The sequence below is a fragment of the Bombus bifarius genome, unplaced genomic scaffold (genome assembly GCF_011952205.1).
Source record: "Bombus bifarius isolate JDL3187 unplaced genomic scaffold, Bbif_JDL3187 scf7180000010271, whole genome shotgun sequence".
Classification (NCBI taxonomy): domain Eukaryota; kingdom Metazoa; phylum Arthropoda; class Insecta; order Hymenoptera; family Apidae; genus Bombus; species Bombus bifarius.
The window spans coordinates 2,332,735-2,351,263 of NW_022885586.1; the positions used below are offsets into that span (position 1 = coordinate 2,332,735).

Consider the following 18,529-nt stretch of genomic DNA (forward strand, 5'->3'; position numbering starts at 1 on the left):
CCGTTTCTATCGCGAATCCCCGCGTGCACGTCGATCACGAGCGTTCTCGCGTTTGTCACGGCAACATTTTTCGGAAGATGCGCCAAGCGCGCCCAAAATTGTTCGTACCTAGTATCGGTCTTCCATCGGTTAAGAACTTTGAAATTGCACGTCGTTAAAAGAAAAAAAAGTGGAACAAAGCGCGTTGCCTGCCACGGGACAATTTTCCTTTAAAAAGTGACGAGTGTTGTAAAATGTCTTACTAATCCTGCTCTGGCTGGATTAACAACCCCGTCTCCCGACTTGATGTAAATGTTAAAAGTTTATTTTTTTACTCACTCGTCGAAAGGCCAACAGGTCAAAAAATGTAGGAGAAGGTATAAGGTAAAAGTTGTGTACTCGACCTGGAAGTTTGAAAGGAACGGGATGGTTTTAAGGGACGATAGTTCTACGAGTATGCAGAGGAAAATCGCAAAAGGAAGACTGGTTTACACTTCAACAACAGGTATGGCAATTGACGAATAAATGGTCCTATACCGTTTCGTGCTACCTGGGCCGGTAATAAATTTACTCATTCAGCCTGTCCAGAATTAGCAGTACCGTTTACCTTGGGCCATTGTTGCTTACCTCCCTGTAAAAGAAATCCGAGGAATGTTTGTCTCGCCACGATGACGCTTACTGTGCTGTAAACTCCGCCATTTTGGTACCTTCCGGAAACAAGCGCAGGTACGTCAGCATCGTAATCTAATCTAGTTTCTAATCGTAGCCAACATTTAATCACGCGTCCGTTCCCTTTCTTATCGTGTCGAAACGTCGCAGGCTACCGTTACTTAGTGTTCGTGCACTTTCGTGCGACTTTTCCAATTACAGCAAAACCTCGCTCGCATAATTCGTAATTTATATAATTGGAATTGTCATAACAGAATCCCACCGATTCTCTCGACTACTTATGATACTTCGTTCGCGTAATAGGACTACACGTTCGAACGAGCGAATACTCGCCAACTTACATAGGCGAGTCCGTTTAGTCGGCCATTGATTAAAATTTCATTCAGATAAACGAAGATCTACCGTATATACAAGCGTTCGACTTTGATTCTTCGGACTTGGGCTGTTGTTGCGATGGATAGAGTCAGAACGATCGAACGTCCGACAGATTCTCGCGCATATAATTTGGATCTGTGGATGCTTCGGTCGTGAGAACGACAGTTCGTCCGAACGTTTGTTCTCTGTTAATAATCGTAGCTTTATTCTTCGATCGGATATCATACACGAAAACAAAGGCATTGCCGTAGATGACGAAAGACAAAGTTTGGCTCGCGGAGGTCTCGAAGGACCGAAAAGATTCGAAAGCAAACTCGAGATAACGGTATAGCTCGGTCCGATCGGCTGGTTCTTTGCTTGTTTGGTCTAACAATTTGCGACTTTTCTGCTCCGGAGGGTCAATTTTCTCACGATGAACGAAGGTTCGAACGTCGGCATGGAACAGGAACAGGCGACAGGTCATAAATTATCGCGAACACATGCAAATATATCGGTTCTAGAATTGCTTTCCCATCTGCGTACCTAAGTGTCCGAATGCGAGTCTTCGTGTGCAAGTACAGCGTACAGATCTCCGTGACGTGCACCAGCTCGCTATTTGCACGTACGCCGCGCTTGCGCCGTCGAATAATCTTTCAATCCGCCAACGCTTTCGTCTCACCAGGGACACCGGTAGACGTCACCTTCCTCGAGATCATCGTTAAAAATCCAACGACGTTGGCCTTGGAAAAATGTATCGCTCGGCAGCAGCGCGTAACAGTTTCGGCGGATGATCGGCGATGATGTCGGTAGCAGGACGATGTGAATTGGCAATATCGTTAGAACGAATCGCCAACGATTGGAGATCCGATGATACGGGTGTTGAAAATAAAATGGACGAGCATCTTGTGAACGATACACGCGGAAAACGAACGTTACGCAACGTGTTACGAAAGAGACTGGAGAATTCGGCTGGTTAGATCGATGAGAACCAAAATGGCGGTAATACAGCGGTAGTCGAAGAGCTGGTTTCGTAAGTTGCGAACGGAAGAGCTAATCGTTTGGAAAGTTCAGAACGTAGGTACGCTAGTACGATGTATTAGGACGAAGCCGGCGGCGTCGTCTTTGTCGAGCATTCAATGCACCGTGTCAATATGCATAATTAATCTCTATGCCGAACAATGAGTACGTTCGCGTTCGTGCACGCTGCATCGATGCGTTGCATCGCCTATCCAGCGAAAGAAAGATTCCACCAACTGGATGTTACGGTACGCGAAGGTTTTTAAATTCGCGGAGGGTCAAGGTTCGAGAAGTCCGCGAGGCAAGTCGGATGGATTCCAGGGAAGAGATCGCCGGTGAAAAACCGATGACGAATCTCGGATGACGAGGAAATATTAATTACGGGCGTTTTTAATTACACCAGTCAGCTATGAGGCAACTAACAGCATACTCCCACCACGGCAATCGACCTTCCAATCCTGACACTCCCTGGGTGTACTTTAAGAACCGTTCCCCCTTCTACCGCTCCCCAAACAGTTGGAGGATGCCGACAAAAATATTCGCATGGTGCGTGTGCGTTCCCTTCCCCTCGATCCATCGAGCCCTACAGATCTCCCCTCTGGCATACATGGTTCGAAAACAGCGGCCGTAGGCTTCCTCCCGAAGCTTTCTCTGGAAGGATCCCTTGGAGGGCTATCCCCACCAGGAGTGCTTGGACGGATGGTCGGTCGTTTCGCTGTGGAACGCGGCTGGAATCACGAGCGAATGAGACGCCGCTAGATGGGCTCCGTAGCTGTCTCTTCCTTTGATCCTTTCTCCGCTTCCTCGGCTCGTTCTTTGTCGATCGTTCCGCGAATCGTTCCCTTCTTCGTGCATAGAACCTGTAGGTGATACGTGGGCGGCCCGATCTCAACATTTAGTCGGAGGATATACATTGGTATACGTATACAGGATCCCCAGTGAGCCTGCGCTGCGTTATCGGTCGATATACGCTTTTGGGAAATTTTCCACGTGTTTCGTGGAGCCGCGTGACGCCGATTCTCCTTCGTTCGCCTCCTGCTACTCCACCTATTTGCGTGTGCCGATCGAAAACGAGTCATTAAGGTTCTCTGCCACTCCCTCGTGCAACGTTTCGCGAACGAGGGCTGCTCTATCCAACTTGCCAGCTTTACCATATTGCCGATTTAGCAAAATCGTTCGTATTCCGCTTATCTTTGACTTAATTTCACCTCGCGCCAACGATCCTGCCTACAACCGTAAATCGTCGTAGACATCTCGATTACCGATCCTACGAGTAACATACAGTCACCTTGCTGAAAACAGCTCTTTCGAAAATGTTTTTCACGAAGACCAAGAAAACGATCCATTGATCGATTCGTTGACGCGTTCGAGTCCGCGGTAGGTGCCAGCGCCAGCCTGAACGGCGGCATCCTACGATCGCCTACGTGCAATCCTGTCGCAGACGGCCACGCCGTTTCGATAAACGGCCTACAAAGCCGTCGGAGGGGACGGGCCGATGCTTACATTCCCTGGAGCCCCTCCTGACATCGACTGTACGTGGGTACATTATTCATTCTCTACTACATTCGGCAGCAGGAGGGTGCGGACGAGTGTGTGCGTATCCCTCGTAGTCGATGACACGACACGCACTCGCGTCCCGTTTCTATGTGTGCCGTTCGTATAGATACGCGTGTACGTTTTCTCTCTTTTCCGACGCATCTGTCTTCCTCTGTGCCACCCCTCCCTTTCCTCCGTGTTTCTCCTTCTTCGTCTACCCTTCTACCTATACGGCCATCCTTCTTTCTCTTCGTTTACATCCGATTCATACCGTCTCGCTTGCGCTTTCCCCGCTTTCCTTTTTTTCTCTATCTATCCTCCCCTTCTTATCCCTCTGTCTCTTTCCTTCAGCCGCCTCTCTGTTCATCCACCCCTCGTCGGGTATTTTTCGTTTTCTTTCGCCTCTCTCTTTCTCTCCCTCCCTCCCCACCCCCCCTCTCTCTCTCTCTCTCTCTTTTGTCCGTGTTCGATGCGAGCTTGTACGCGCAAACAGAAGCCAGTAAAAGGATAGCTCGGTGGGACGGAGGGCGACAAGGGCAGGCCGCGACGAAACGGCAGGATCGGTGGAGGGATCGAAGAGGTGGCGGCATTAGTGCGACCGACCGGGGCCACAGGGTGCGAGAAGAAAAGGGGGAGACCGAAATCGGAAGAGCATCAGGGAGAAAGAAGGAGAAGCGGGTTATTAGAGAGAGAAAGATGCGATTACTTCGATAGGCTGTAGCACACGATGCGCAGGGACAGGGTCGGATAGGTCTCGGTGATCGTGCCATTATCCTCCACGGGGACCGACCTTCCGCCTCGTGTACAAACGGCTCGCTCTAGGCACGCTCACCCCTCTTCACTTCCGACGCTCACGACGCACTTCCCTGGGGGAGGTTGTAGCCAATCAGCGGTCGAGTTTCCGTGGCCCGCGGCCGCAGGCTGACTCCACGTCTCCCGTACCTAATGTAGGTTGTCGAAGGTAGGCATCCTTTGTACCCTCCTTATCTTCTTACCTTCGTTCCCTACCTCCTACCTGGGCCGAAGGTAACGAAGGTCATTTATAGGACTTCGTACAGTATTCGCATCCTCTGTCGCTTCCCTCTTGTGGTTGGATCGACATACCAAAGTATTCTTCCAGGTAGTCGATATAACTTACCAGGGTGTTATACCTTTTTCAAATCCCCCATTTCCGCCATTTCACCAAGGTAATCTCTTCTTAATCATTTTCGAGGATCGTTTATGGAACGCTCGGTCATCGTAATTACCAAGCTTTCTTGAGCCATTCTACTTATTTCGTTCTATTGGTATTCCCCGATATTTTAAGATATCATTAAGATTGTATTAGATCTTTTTTTTTTTTTTAATAACGTTTATTTAAACCAAGACACAATTTTAATACATTTGGGTATTCGCAATAAATTATGAATTTTGGTAATGATGGTACCAAAGGTACCGATACGCGACGGTACGACGTAGCCATGCTATATTATGTGTCGGCGTTTTACATTTTTCGTGTTTAATACAATCTTTGGATTTAAGCCGCTGGGCAGCGGAGCTTTTACGTGAATTTTGTTTTCATTTGATCTTTTCTGCTCTGAAAACTTGATCGCAAAACAGGACGCTTCGGTAGTCTACTTTTTGGAGATTGCATCAGATCGGTACTCGGTTAATCACTCGTTTTCTATCGTATTGCTATTTACGAACGATTATATCGTTAGTCTATTTTTCACGTTTACGATGTTCCACCAGCTGCGTACTTACCTCGCTCGAAGGGCTGCTTGGTTCCATCCGAACGCAAAAATGGCGTGTATGTGGAGGAGACATCGAATTAACACTCGTATCGTGAACAACTAAATAGTTCGCCCGTCTGTCTTTGCGTAATTTCTAAATCGCGTTTAATTGAACGATAAAACTCGCTGATCTTCGAAGTACGTTTCGAAGTATTATTTCGTATAATCCACGTACTAGTTGCGCGATGTTCAACAGGGTAACGTTAAAGGAAGAGGACGAGGTAACACGTACGCTTGTTTATGATTATACACATCACGATTTATTGACGAGCAATGGATCGTACACTTCATGTAACATGATTCTCAAAAACAATTTTAACAAAACATCAAAGTAAACGCTAGCTAATTAACGATAACAAACATTGCCGGTTACTATTCGTCGGCAAGATGTAAGGCGACGTTTTTAAACGCGCACAACCTCGCGATAATGACATGGATAATTAGATACTCGAACGATCAATGATATTAGATATATAAGTAGGTAGTAAGTAATATACGCGCTTATAGCCTGGGTTATTTCGCTGACTTAATCTACGGTAATTTTCGATTTTCTTCCTGTCGATTTTGATAAAACACAATACGCACGCCGCTTCGTTTACATGTTCCAGTCGCTTAAAAGTTCGATCATAACGCTCGGGTGGCGCGCAACGCTTGAAAGAAAAATCAGCAATCCTAGGACCGTTTTGTAAGCGACAACGGAAAAGTTTCGTAAAATGTCAAATCAAAGGTAGAAGATGGAGAACGAAGAAGGTTTGAAATATTTGAACAACTGTATTCTCAGTGATTATCGATGTTCTTTGTTCGATTACAATTCACAGCTTGTTTATTATGGAGATACTGTATTGCGTTATACGTTTAATATTTATGAGAATGACATTGATAATAACTGCGTCGATTACTTGTATACTATTTCATGGAGTTACCGTGGAAATATTTTCGAAGCACAACCGATTACGTTTATCGTTACAATCCCTACAGTTTCCAAACAAAGGTTTCGCGTAATCGCGACGAACGATAGACTTCGCGATGTTAAAATATAACTTGTTCCGTTTTCTTATTAATTTCGATAACTTGCTTTAAAATCTGAAACATTCGCATATAAGCTTTTCGATCACAAACACGCGATTTCGTTTCCCTTTTCCCTCTTCTTTTCTGACATCCTATGCTTACGATACGTCGTCTGTTTATTTTCTTCCGGGGGGGGGGCACATTAGTTTCAAGAAATGTCCTCGAGATATTCCAAGTTGGAACGAATTCTTGATCCCTCGTCGTGGCGCAGCTATCTATTCTTCTGCGCGTTAAAGTCTTTCCGAACTGTAACTTTAGATACGATACATAACGGTTCGTGTTGTTAACAAGTACACGATCGTTGCTCCAAACAATGGGTTAATATTTCAAGTAGAACTTACGTAGGTATAGTCACATGGCAACTATTCAACTCTTGCAACAAATCAGATATTAAAATCTTCGCAGTCTTCGTGGGCTACGTTAATCGCTTTCGTAAACCATCGGTTCGAACGAACATTGTCTTACTAGTTGTTCAACGTGGGCATTTTATAATTGGCGGATCGATGGATAAAATTACGATCGATCGTGATGGTTGAACGTAACGTGATTCCGTTTAAAAAGGCCGTAGAAAAATAACATGTAAAAATCTGGGTCCCTTTTACTTCGCCGTAAATCCTAACGAACTGTGACTCTAATGTAATCCTCGTTTTCCTAAACTGGCAGTTCTTTTTTTTTTTTTTTTTTTTTTTGATTATTAGCTAATTCGAAATCGTGTGGTTCCCTTCTTTTCCCAAATATCGTCGACCACGCGTAACCATGTAACTAATTGATGCAAATTTCCTAAGCGAGATTCGAACGTCCGACTTCGCCGCGAATCGTGGGTATCGATATTCTCCATTGTTTCTTCGCACTCGTTGGCACCGTTCCCCTATTTTCAGTATTTATCTCGACCAGACGTTTAAAACTCTTACTTTTACATACCCACCTTGACTCTCATTCCACCATCGACATACATCTTTTTTACGCAACGTGTACGCTCGATCGATGTGCAATACCGGAAACGCTGAATTATATTCTGATCGTTCGAGTAGGATTTGGATTCCTAGTAAACGTTTCGTTTAAAATTTCTTTGAAATCATCGTGTTCATCTTTATTGCTGTCCTTGTACGAACAGGAGCAGTCTGTACAAATTCCGATACAGCATTAAAAATCGCCATATATCACGCACAACGAGCTCACAGCGCACTCGATGCTATTCTTTATCCGAATGTTTTCAAAAACCGCTCGATCGTATCGATCTCGGACGATAATAATACCTATAATATATTATTCGTAAATCAGTAACAGCGATATGAGTTTATACGTCTTCGTAGAATAAAAACTCCCTTAATATTATAGGATACGACGTACGGGTGGTAGGTACGTATTTTGCATATTTAAACTTCCAATTCAAAACGGTACACCCCGATACGAAGAATCGAGTGTACATTACAAAGATTTTACAAAGCTCCTCGAAGCTTCTCACCTAATATTTTTAAAGGGTTGCCCGTTGTTATATGTATTACTAGCATGTTCCCTTCTTTCTTTGTTTTTTTCTTTTTTTTCTTCTTCTTCTTCTTCTTCTTCTTCTTTTTTCCTTTTACCAGGAAATTATAATCGGCCTTCTATCGCAATAAATCGCTCGTAATATATTATATGATAATAGACGATAATTAAATTGCACTAGTACATTGCACACGTTCTCTGGCGTTCTTTGGCATCTCTATGAAGTACATATTTCTCTAAGGTTCTAAAAAAGGAACGACAACACGTGGGGACGAGAAAGTTTATCCTTCATCCATCCGCCGTTCCACTCTAACCATTCATCCGCTATCCTTGTCTCTACATCCCTTAACCATACGTTATGCTACGTCTAATATATCTCTGTCAGGCGTTGTGCCATTGCCAATAAAGCGGATCAGCCAAATTGCCGACTCTTTCCGCAAATGAATTTGTCAGGCCTGGCCACAAGTAGGTATACTAATTTGCATTTAATGGTTGATCATAGACAGACAGACACACACATACGTACATGCATTACAAACATACCGCCGTTGTTTCTCATTTGAGAGGGAAAGACACAGGGTAACACGTGTGTTATTCGTTTTGTCGCTATTTTCTTCTCTTTTAATGTAAAACATTCTGTACCAGACGATCTTCTTTTAGTCTTGTTCATTTTGAAAAAAGTATCTAATAGAATATATTTACTCGCGCTGTATTAAATGTCACAATCATTCTTTCACTTTCACCTGTCGAGCTGCCGCTCTAGTTTATGCTACCGGGTGTACCATGTGTCTTCACACCCACACGAAACTCATCACGTTTTACGAAACATTATAGGAAGCGGGGCAAAATATATGGTAACGTACAGCCTTTGGATTGGTCACGTAGGAATCTTATTTCCGTAAGAGCGTCTTCTAAATCTAATAATAGGAAGTGGTAATATCGAGCGATTTGGTCAGCATCTCTGATCTTAAGCGGCTGTTTAAATGATATCAGATATCACGAAAAATAACGACTCAGGCTATTACAAGTACTTTGAACTTTACGCGAGAACCAAACCTAAATGTAACTTTGATCTCGCGAAAATCCTGGAGAACGTGGTCGTTTTTATTGGCCGATTCGATGACACTAGGGTCGGATCTAAGTCTAAACCTCGAAATTCCATTTGCGTTTGACGATACGTTCAACGTGGAAGTAAAACTAAAGTAGAAGCTCAGAAAGTAAAAACTGTGCAAGCTGTGACCAGACGATGACGCTGAATGAGAAAACACATATTTATAGAAGGATACGTTCACCTCGCGGTCGATTATTCGTATAATTATCTGGATTCTGAGTCGGACACTCGGATGCAACGTAATGGCGGTCAACATTTCGTTGCTTCACTTTACTGAGATTCAACGAATTTATTCAGTTACTCTTTAAAGCGATTAAGCAGTGAAACGCTGGCTGGCCGCCTCGCGGCGATCGGATTAATATTAACCCAACCTAATCTGACAACTAAAGCCAGCCGCCGGTTATACGTAAAGAGAAAAATCGTTCAAAGCGATCGATCTTTGTAACACGTTCGAAAATCATCGGAGAGGACGCTTCTCGTCGACAACTTTATCGCTTTAGCTGCAGTGAACGAGTGCATAAAAATAAAATAAAAATAAGATCTTTTTCGCGATAGTTTGCTCATTCTCGGTAACGATTTTTAAAGTTGGACAAAAGTCAGAGACACCGACCAGATTGTTGGCTATTACCATAGGAAGTGGTGAAAAGAATGGAGGATACAGAGGAGGATAGCTCGTACTGTTAGCGGAGAAAGAATTACGGTGGCTGTTGCGAGGCAGAATTGAAGTAACTGACTCTTTGATTCCTGTATTGCGACGCGACCACAGCCTGAGGATTAGGAATGTGCCTGATACTCAAGTTTGGTTTGATTTTCATTCCGAAACCGGAGATTCTTTGATGAGGTTGCGGTATTCGCAGAGCGACTTTGCTGGCGAGGTTGGCAGAGCTGAGTACCAAAGGATCGATCGAATTCTCGTCGGTGATGCAGCCGCTTAACAGGGACACAGCCGCGTCGGAAAGTGTCACTAGATTGGAGTCTTGACCTCGTCGTTGCTCCAAGTCTTTCGCTTTTCCTCTTAGTAAGTTTCCTGTAGGGATCGATGGTCGCGATGGCCTTGGTTTCAACAAGGACAGGGAACAGGATGACGATGACGACGACGACGACGACGACAAAGAGGACGAAGGTGAAGAGGACGACGAAGAGGCAGGGGACGAGGAATAATTACCGACCGATAAATTCGCAGACAGATCGAGAACGTTATTGTGAACCGCTCCACCGCTGCTTAGATCCAGTGGGATCTCGTATTTGGAATTGTTCGGTTCTAAAATGGCGCTCGACGTGGCAAACCCGGAAGGCTTGGCGACGCGCAGTGGCGCTAGTGGTGGCGGACCTTTCTTTTTCGGAGGGGCGCTGACCTGAATGGGCGCAGCATGTTGTTCCTCTTTCGTCTTCGACATTGTTTTCAACGCGTCGCGCATCTGTTTCTCAGCCAACAAGCTTCTCACACGATTCGCTTTACTTTCGCGCAATTGTTTCTCGAGTTTCTCTCTGTTCAAGTTATCGATCTTCTCCCCGTTGTTTTGCACGCGTTGCTTCGCTTTATCCCGGAAATTGTCGCTGGCTTCGTTCACGGCTACCAGACCCAATCTTCGAAGAATCTCCTCGTCCTTCTTCGGACGTTCTGGTTCGACCTGTTCCACTCTTTTCACGATTTCCGGCAAAGTTTCTTCCTTCTTCGACGATGGTCTACAACTCTGCTGTATGCTTCTCTGATCCACCTTATCGACCGAGGCGGAAGTATCCTCCGTCGGAGGAGTAGTTATATTTTGTGCGACTCGAACGACCTCGTCGGGTATGCTGTCTATAATTTCTTCGATGGTCTCCTCTGTCTCTCCGAGGTTCTCTTTCGTAACTGCACCTTCCCCTGGTGCCACCAACGCGCCTGTCGATCGTTGCTGACTTATCGTCGTCGCTTTGATCTTTTCTCGTCTAACGGCTCTCATCTGCAGCAATTTCTCTTTTGCCTGGCCGGTCGCGCTGCTCGACGTGATTCTCGGTGGACACGGGGTCAACCGAACCTTCAGTTTCAATAGATCCTCCCGCGGCGTGGTGGTGATCTCAGCGATCACTCGTTTGTTTCGTCGTTTCCTGTGCTTGTGGTGTTCCAGCTTCGTCAGGTCTTTGGTCTTGGAACTCTCAGGTGCGTGATTGTTTTGTATCGGTACGAGATTAGGAGTCCTCATAACCGGAGTCACTTTGCACCTCGGTTTCTTCGCCTTCGGTTCCTTGTCGCGTTCCAAATTGGTCTTCAAGGATCGAGGGGGTACGTTGCTGCTTTCTAAAATCCTACGAGCCTCGACTTCGCACTCCTGCGGCGGCTTGGGGCTCGGCGGTGGTGTCGGCGGCCTCTGAATATTTTCCATGGTCGCGGTATCCTCGGTCGTTTCGTCGTTGAAGGAACTGTCGCTCGATTGAGGAATAATAGCCTCCCGGCGCGTAATGCGATAAAACAGCTTCATGGGTGCTTCCTGCAACGTCAAAATTATCGCTTCCCCTATGGTATCTTGCAGCATCACGAGAGTTCTAAATACGACTGACGCAATAGGAAATGATTATGACTATCGCGAGGTAGACGATCGACCTCCATCGTGCGACCATGAGTTACCGACGAACACGATGCGAAAGGAAAGTAAATTATGGGCTCGCTAAATAACAGGGCAGAAGGGGTAAATGATAGGGGAAGAAACTCACTCTTTTCCAGCCGAATATGCAGGCGAGGTCCAGTAGAGTCCACGATTGGTCCAGTACCATCGTTTTCGTGCTACTGCGCCGGTTCTCGTCGCTCTTCTCGCAGAGAATCTCGATTTTGTTGACGATCGCCCCGTAAGAATTCGCCTCCTCCCATCCTCTCTTCAGCATCAACAATCGCACCAGATGACGAACCGTCACTCCTGCCGGACACTTGAGATACCGCGTGCTTCGAACCTTGATCGGCTCCTCGTGTTTCGTTTGATCGGTATTGTTCGCTCGGTGTCGTGACCCGACACGGTTCTCCGGCTCGCGAGCGACCGCCTCCTCTTCCGGTTCGTCGAGCTCGCACAAGCTCAGGCTGACGAAATCGTCCAAGGTTAAGTCTAGAGCACCCAATGGAAGGGCTAAAGGTGGGCATTGCGGATTGACCAGCCGGAAATGACGCCTTCGTTCGAGCTCCGACCGGAAGAGGCCGGGTACTACGAGATACACCAGTCGTTGTAGCTTTACGTCCGGCAAGAGCGGCGGAGACGTTGCGACATTGCACACGGGACACGCTCTGGCACCACTGCTCAACCGTCTGACTATGCAACCTCTGCAAACTGAGCATCGTTCCACTCGTACCTATTTTATATTCCAAACGTGTTCTTTCCGATGTTTAATTACGCTCGTTCCATCGCGAACGCGGAATCTTTACGTTCGAAAAATCTCTATTCGTCGGGAGAATATGAGAACGCGCGGAACGAACAGCGCCAGCGGTTAGTCACCCTTCTCGAATTTAGCCACCCTGCCGGAGGGGCGGACGAAGCGGATGGACTATTTCACGCACGCGAAGTAGATACGGCCGTTGGAGGCACGGCACGGTACACGCGTCGTTATTTCGCGTCGTCACCGAACGATATTCATCGACGACTTCGCTACGTTATAGCTTTTTTCTCATGCAAATTAATGTTAACGAGCCGATGAAACGCGAGTCAGATGAGCGAAAATCGTGCGATGACCGGCGACGAGTAACGAGATGGGACGAGCGTTACTACGGAACACGGAATTGAAAGAAATACTAACAAGAATGTAGACATTCCACGAGGGTCGTTGCGTCTATGAGGTAGCCTCTGCAGAGAGGACACACGATATGTTCGTTCAAGTCTTTAACCAGCGGCTTCTCCCTCTCCTTTGCCTCCATGTCGTTAGTCGATTCTGAAACAGCTGTGCCATTCGGATTGTTAATCCACGGGACCAAAGAGCAACGATTAGATGCTTTTTTTAAATTAACTGCGCAGCTTGCTGTGGTCGCCGTGCACGTCGCACGGAATCATAATTCGCGCTTGCGTAAAAAATTTCCACGCATTGTCGCGATTCGTCGTACGCGACAGCGAGTCGAATCGGTGATCGCCGATCTGCGGCTTATCTAAAATTAAATCGCGTAACGTTACGCGTTAATGTACCGACGTGCGCGATATCGATGCGCGTTCTAATAACGGTCGGAGGATTCCGAAATGCAGGTAGCCGCGCGCACTAGCCCGAGGGGGGAAACACACGCACGTAATCGCGTTAAGATACGTTCGAAGCAGCGATTTCCATTTACGCGAGACTCGTGCGTACCGTCGATATATTTAGAATAATGAAATATCTCGTGAAATGCAAGGGGGGAGAAACGAGTTACGCCGGGGCTTTAAGGTCTATCTCTTAAAGGGGATGGTTTCTCTTCCCTTTCTCCTATCCGTGTCTATCTGTGCAACGATATTCGATAATATTTTCGACCAGATGGTTGCCACGTACGGTCTCGTTCACGACGAACATGCGTGAGACGAGATTTAGTCGGTATCGCGCGAGCGAATCTGATTTCGCGCGTGCTGTGCTCTCGCGAACGGTTCGCGCGCGCGCGCCAGCGCTACGGCGCTGCTGTAACAGCTTTTCGCGAACGGCCGTTAACTGGTGGCTAACGAGGAAGCGGCTTCCTATCAAGTTTCGTAGCCGTACGATGGTGGGAGATTTAGCAAGATTTCGTAGGCAACGAACGGGAAACGCGTTTGTCGAAGTATCGCGCGACGAGCAACGAGATCCTCGCGTGAAAGGTATACTTGACAGTGAAACCAGCTTAGTCACGCGATACGTCGGCTTGGAAAAACTAGGTTTTTAGAGCTCCCGCGTACAGATCTCCCGCGCGACAATAACAGAGGCCAAGTGTCACTGCGCATGGCTAACGAACTCGAAGAAAGGAGGAAAGGCTCGACCACCTGCGTCGACGACATAGTCGACGGCTCCGTGTTCGTGCAATTTCGCTCTGCGAATGATCCGTCAAGGCCGGGAACGCGACAGAAAAGAGGTTGGTTTACGAGGAATGGCAAGAGTAATGAAGAACTTGGAGGAAAGGGGGAAAGAAGAAAGAGAGAGAAAGAGAGAGAGAGAACGTGCAAGCGAGGGGCAAAGAGAGAGAGAGAGGGGGGGGAGAGAGAGAGAGAGAGAGAGAGGAAGGACGAGTAGAAGGGCTTCTGCGTTCGAACTTGAGAAAGGTCTGGCGCCAAGCGAGCAGAGAGAGAAAGAGAGAGAGAGGGAGACCACCTAATTCGTTGATCGCCGTTGTTACGGATCGACGCGATTCTCCAGAGAATCGCGATCTTCGTTCTTGGACTTGGAAACGTCCGCGCGATGCCGATCACGTCTCGCATGCTCGCGACGAATCGTCACGAGGCCACGGCTGATACGATCGAAGGAAGAAAGTAAATTGGACGGCGAGACGGTAAAGAGTAAACGGGAGGAGAGATATAATAGAAAGAGCGGCGATGGAGAATCGCGAGGGTAAGCCGTCGTCGATAGGAGCGTTGCCACGGTAACATCGGTGGTTCGAGCGTTTTTGCTGGAACGTCGACGTATACCGGTCCGAGAGAGCACGGTAGCTATTCCAGGCAACAGGATCTCGCGGGTAGAGCATCGGCATCGCGGCGAGCAGCGGCAGTGTCCTATCTTCGGCGGAGGATCGCGAGTACCGAGCGTAGTACGGGCTTGTTGGTCGATTCACGCGACTACCATACGTTTCGCAGGGCGGTATACAGAGGCTTACGTGTAGGTGCTTACCAGCGTAGCGAGAGAGATGGTCGCCGTGGCCAGCAGCGAGCTGCCGTCCCGGCTGGCAGCGGAACGTAGCAGCGGACGTGGCAACGACGGTGTTCTTGGTTGCCGTATCGCTTCTCGCGGTGCAGCGGGCGAAGAGAGGTGGCAACGCCGCTCCGTCCGTCGGCGTGCGGCGCCCCGAGGCTCTCTCTCGCGATAGCGCGCTCGTTGTCGTCGCTCACGCCGTCGCACTCCTCACCATGGTCGTCACGAACCCGTGACCGCGAGCAATCCTGATAACTTGCACGCCGCGAGCTACGTACCATCACGTCCCTGCTGCCTGCGAGCACAGCGCCGCGCACATGTCCGACGATTTCGACCCGATTCTCTCTTTTTCCTTCCCCCTTCCTTCCTTCTTTACTTCCTTCCTTCCTTCCTTCCTTCCTTCCTTCCTTCCTTCCTTCCTTCCTTCCTCCTTTCCTTCCTTCCTTCCACGCTCTACTTCCCTCTCTTTCGCTCCTCCACTCGCTCTCCTCCGTCTATCTCTCTCCCCTTGTTCCTCCTTTCCTACGTTTTTCTTCTTTCCTCGATCGTTCTTCCTACGTGTTTCCGTCGGCCCTACTCGCCGAACGAACAGAACAGAAAACGAAACTCGATCGCGCCTTTGTTATCCTCGTGCACGACTTTCTTCCTCGATCCACGTCGTAGCCGTCGTTGCCGCGATTGTCCCGTCGACGACGTGGTTGTCGATCGACCGGTGGGTCGACAGGCGCGCGCGCGCGCTCTTGCCCGTGACGTTCCTTCTTTCTCTCGCTCTCGCTCTCCCCTCTTCGTGGCCTTTTTCTCCGTCTCTGTCGCTCGATCTTCCCCTCCGCGCTGCCCTCCTCCTCCACGAGGACTCACGGGGTCTTGTCTCGCGACTCGACGTAACGTAACCGCTCTCTCTGGCCACGACTCGATTCGGTGCACTCGGCCGACTCTCGAACGAGTGCGACGATGCACGATGATATCGGGGATCCGGTGGCGGCGGTGGCGGCGGAGGCGGCGGTAGAGGCCAACGAGAGAGTGTGTGCAGCGGTGGCGCCGAACTGCGGCGGTAGCCGCTGCCACTTTTCGATACGGTGCGATTAGAACGACGCTGCACGGAAACGACGGGAAGACACGGGCACTGTTCGTATCGACCCCGCCTAAACCCCGCCTCGCTGCGACGGAGCCGCACGAGCGACGCCGAGCGTCGGCGAGCGTCGACGAACCAGCCGGTTTCCTTTTCCGACTTCGTCCTTTTCGGTCGTTCCGACCTTTCCTCTTCTTGTTCAACACCCCTTCTCCTCCTCTTAGTACTCCGCTTACGTTTTCACCTTTCGCATCCCTCGATCGTCGGATTCGTCGATGAATTCATCGACCGATTCGTCGATCGATCGCAGTCCAGGCGAAACCGTTCTATCGTCCAGCGTTCGCTCGCAAGCTGCTAAAGAGCCAACTGATCGATTCGAAGCTAGATCGACCGTAGATCGTCCCGCTTTTGTACACCGACGCGCGAAAGCAACGGTTCGTACCCGACGTATCTTCTTCGCCCCTTGCATCCGTTGTTCGCGAAAACGACGCTTTCTTCGTCCGCTACGAAGCAGCGGTGAATGCCTCACCGGAGATTAGGACGCTCGAATAAACCGAAACCAGCGAGTTTTCGAATCGGAAAGGAACGCGATCGAAGTATAGGTACGCGCGTGTAATCGGCGCGAGGATCTCCATGGACCGTACGATGTCCCTTTCCATGTCGCTCTAATTACCAGATGCCTTTAATATGTTACGATCACGGTACATTCGACGTAAAAAGCCGCTTTCCAACAGTTACGGATCGCCATCCGTTTCCTGTGAAACATCGTAGGTATCTACAGCGACGAATCTGCGTACGACAAATACGTACGGACGTGACGGTGGTACTGCGTGCTAATAAATATGGGACACCGGTAACGAAGCTGCTTATTAAACGCGTTCGATCAGCGATTCGTCGAGGCCTCCGGTTTCGTAACTTTGGCCTGTGTGTCAAAGAAACGAGGCAGTCGTGATTGGCAAACGAGGCAAACGTGGCTGCGCGATCGTAAAGGCGTTATTCTAGTTACGATAGCTACGCATACAGGCACACCGTCTGCCGATAACGCGCTACGAAAGTCACCGAACCGTATTCGAGAAATATCTTGCGCACCAACAGCGTGTCGCCCGCCGGCAGATCGCACGCTATTGTAAATTTAAATTGTTGCGCTATTTATAGAACGAATAACCAACGAGATGTCCCTGATTGGCCGCGCCGCGTACTTTTCGCGCGTTTCTCCGATTCTTTTCATGACCGATTCTCCCATCGTCGCGCGTTTTCTCGCACCATCTTCCTAGACGTTGCTCGCGTCTATCCGACTTGGATAGAACCCGACTTTAATTTTCTTCTCAACGAAGCGTCGTGAAAGGGCTTCGGTGTCGATTTCGGCGATGCGGGCTCGACGTCTCGAAGAGAGAATTTAGTCCACGACACGACGTAACTATGGAAAATCGTAGCGTCATACGAGACGTGGTTAGACGCTCGAGGTTCGTAGCTCTCGTTTTTCGGTAAGAGCGTCGACGATTTTTATTCGAAAGTACGATTTTAGCGCGAAAGTCGAGCGAAAAGAAGCACGGTTATGCGTGTACACCAGCGCGAGTACAGAGCAGAGGGGGAGAAAGAGAGAGAAGTACGAGAAGTCGACTGATCGATCGGCGGCGACGCGGTAGACCGCTTCATAACGACATCGCCTTGAAAAGAGACAGTCGCCGGGCGAACCCGGTTTTGCGTCCATCGAAGCAGCACGACTCTCTGGTCGATCGACGCTGATGGGCGGACGAATGGGCATGGTTATAGTTGGTAAAATGGCGCCAGGCTCCGTCCACTTTGACCACCCATACGACTGTGCGCAGTTGCGGCTCCGCCTGCAAACTGCGCGCGCTGCCTGCCTCGCACTTGTATCTTCCGTCTCGAATCTCCGACATACGTTTATTGTTTTAGCTTTTTCGCTAATTTCTTTGGCTTTAGATTTTTTCTTACGAAATTTCGTCGGAAAATAGCGATATTTTTGGAGAGGAGAAACGGACGGCTTCGATATTTCACGAATAAACGATAAGCGCTTAAGAAGCGAGACAGTCTCGTCAACGTACGAAATGGGACGATATGCTGCACGCCGGGACTATTTCGTGAAGCTTAAACGGCTAAGCGGTTATGATTACAGCGGATGCGTGTCCTGACAGTAAACGTTCCGATGAACTCGATACGTCCAAGTAATCGATATATACATACTATATAGATTCCTACGAGTGCACGCATTTCTTCGCATATTTCGTTCGTCGTAACGACCATTCGTTAGATAACACGTATCCGCTGCGATCGTAACCTAACTTTCGCGATCCGATGGTTGAGTCATTTTCGACGCAGTAGGCTTAGCGCGATTCAACGTGTAACTTGCAGTTTTAGCTTTTACTTGCTCGGCATTGATAGCGAGACGATTCAACAAATTTCAAACTTTCTTTTATCGAATAGAAGTTGTACGTTGTATTCCTAGCTTTGTCGGTTTGCAAGGTTTGCAGCAACAGTGACTCATTCTCAGTTATTATTTTGTTTAGTTATTATTTAGTTTAGTTAGTGACATATCTTACCTACGATCGGTCCCATGATATTGTTCCAATGACTCACGACGATTTCTTTGTGACCTGTGTTTCTTTCAAGACAGCGTCTTCTCTAAAATCGACAGTTTTGCACTTACACCGCAATCAATGG

At 48.2% G+C, this 18,529-nt stretch overlaps 1 protein-coding gene across 2 annotated transcripts; it reads right to left on the reverse strand.

Moving 5' to 3' along the window:
- Positions 1-5,564: 5,564 nt before the first annotated feature.
- On the reverse strand, positions 5,565-18,458 carry LOC117216578 (polycomb group protein Psc-like). 2 transcript variants are annotated; one of them, XM_033463378.1, is made up of 4 exons: positions 18,409-18,458; positions 12,748-12,888; positions 11,683-12,284; positions 5,565-11,459 (listed from the first exon to the last, which is right to left on the reverse strand). In XM_033463378.1, exons 1-4 carry the CDS (start codon positions 18,422-18,424, stop codon positions 9,687-9,689), a joined length of 2,532 nt encoding a protein of 843 aa, XP_033319269.1. In that variant the 5' UTR covers positions 18,425-18,458; the 3' UTR covers positions 5,565-9,686. The 2 variants fall into 2 exon arrangements, with proteins under 2 accessions (XP_033319269.1, XP_033319270.1); XM_033463379.1 differs by lacking the exon at positions 18,409-18,458 and adding an exon at positions 14,758-15,886.
- Between the last annotated feature and the right edge of the window lie 71 nt (positions 18,459-18,529).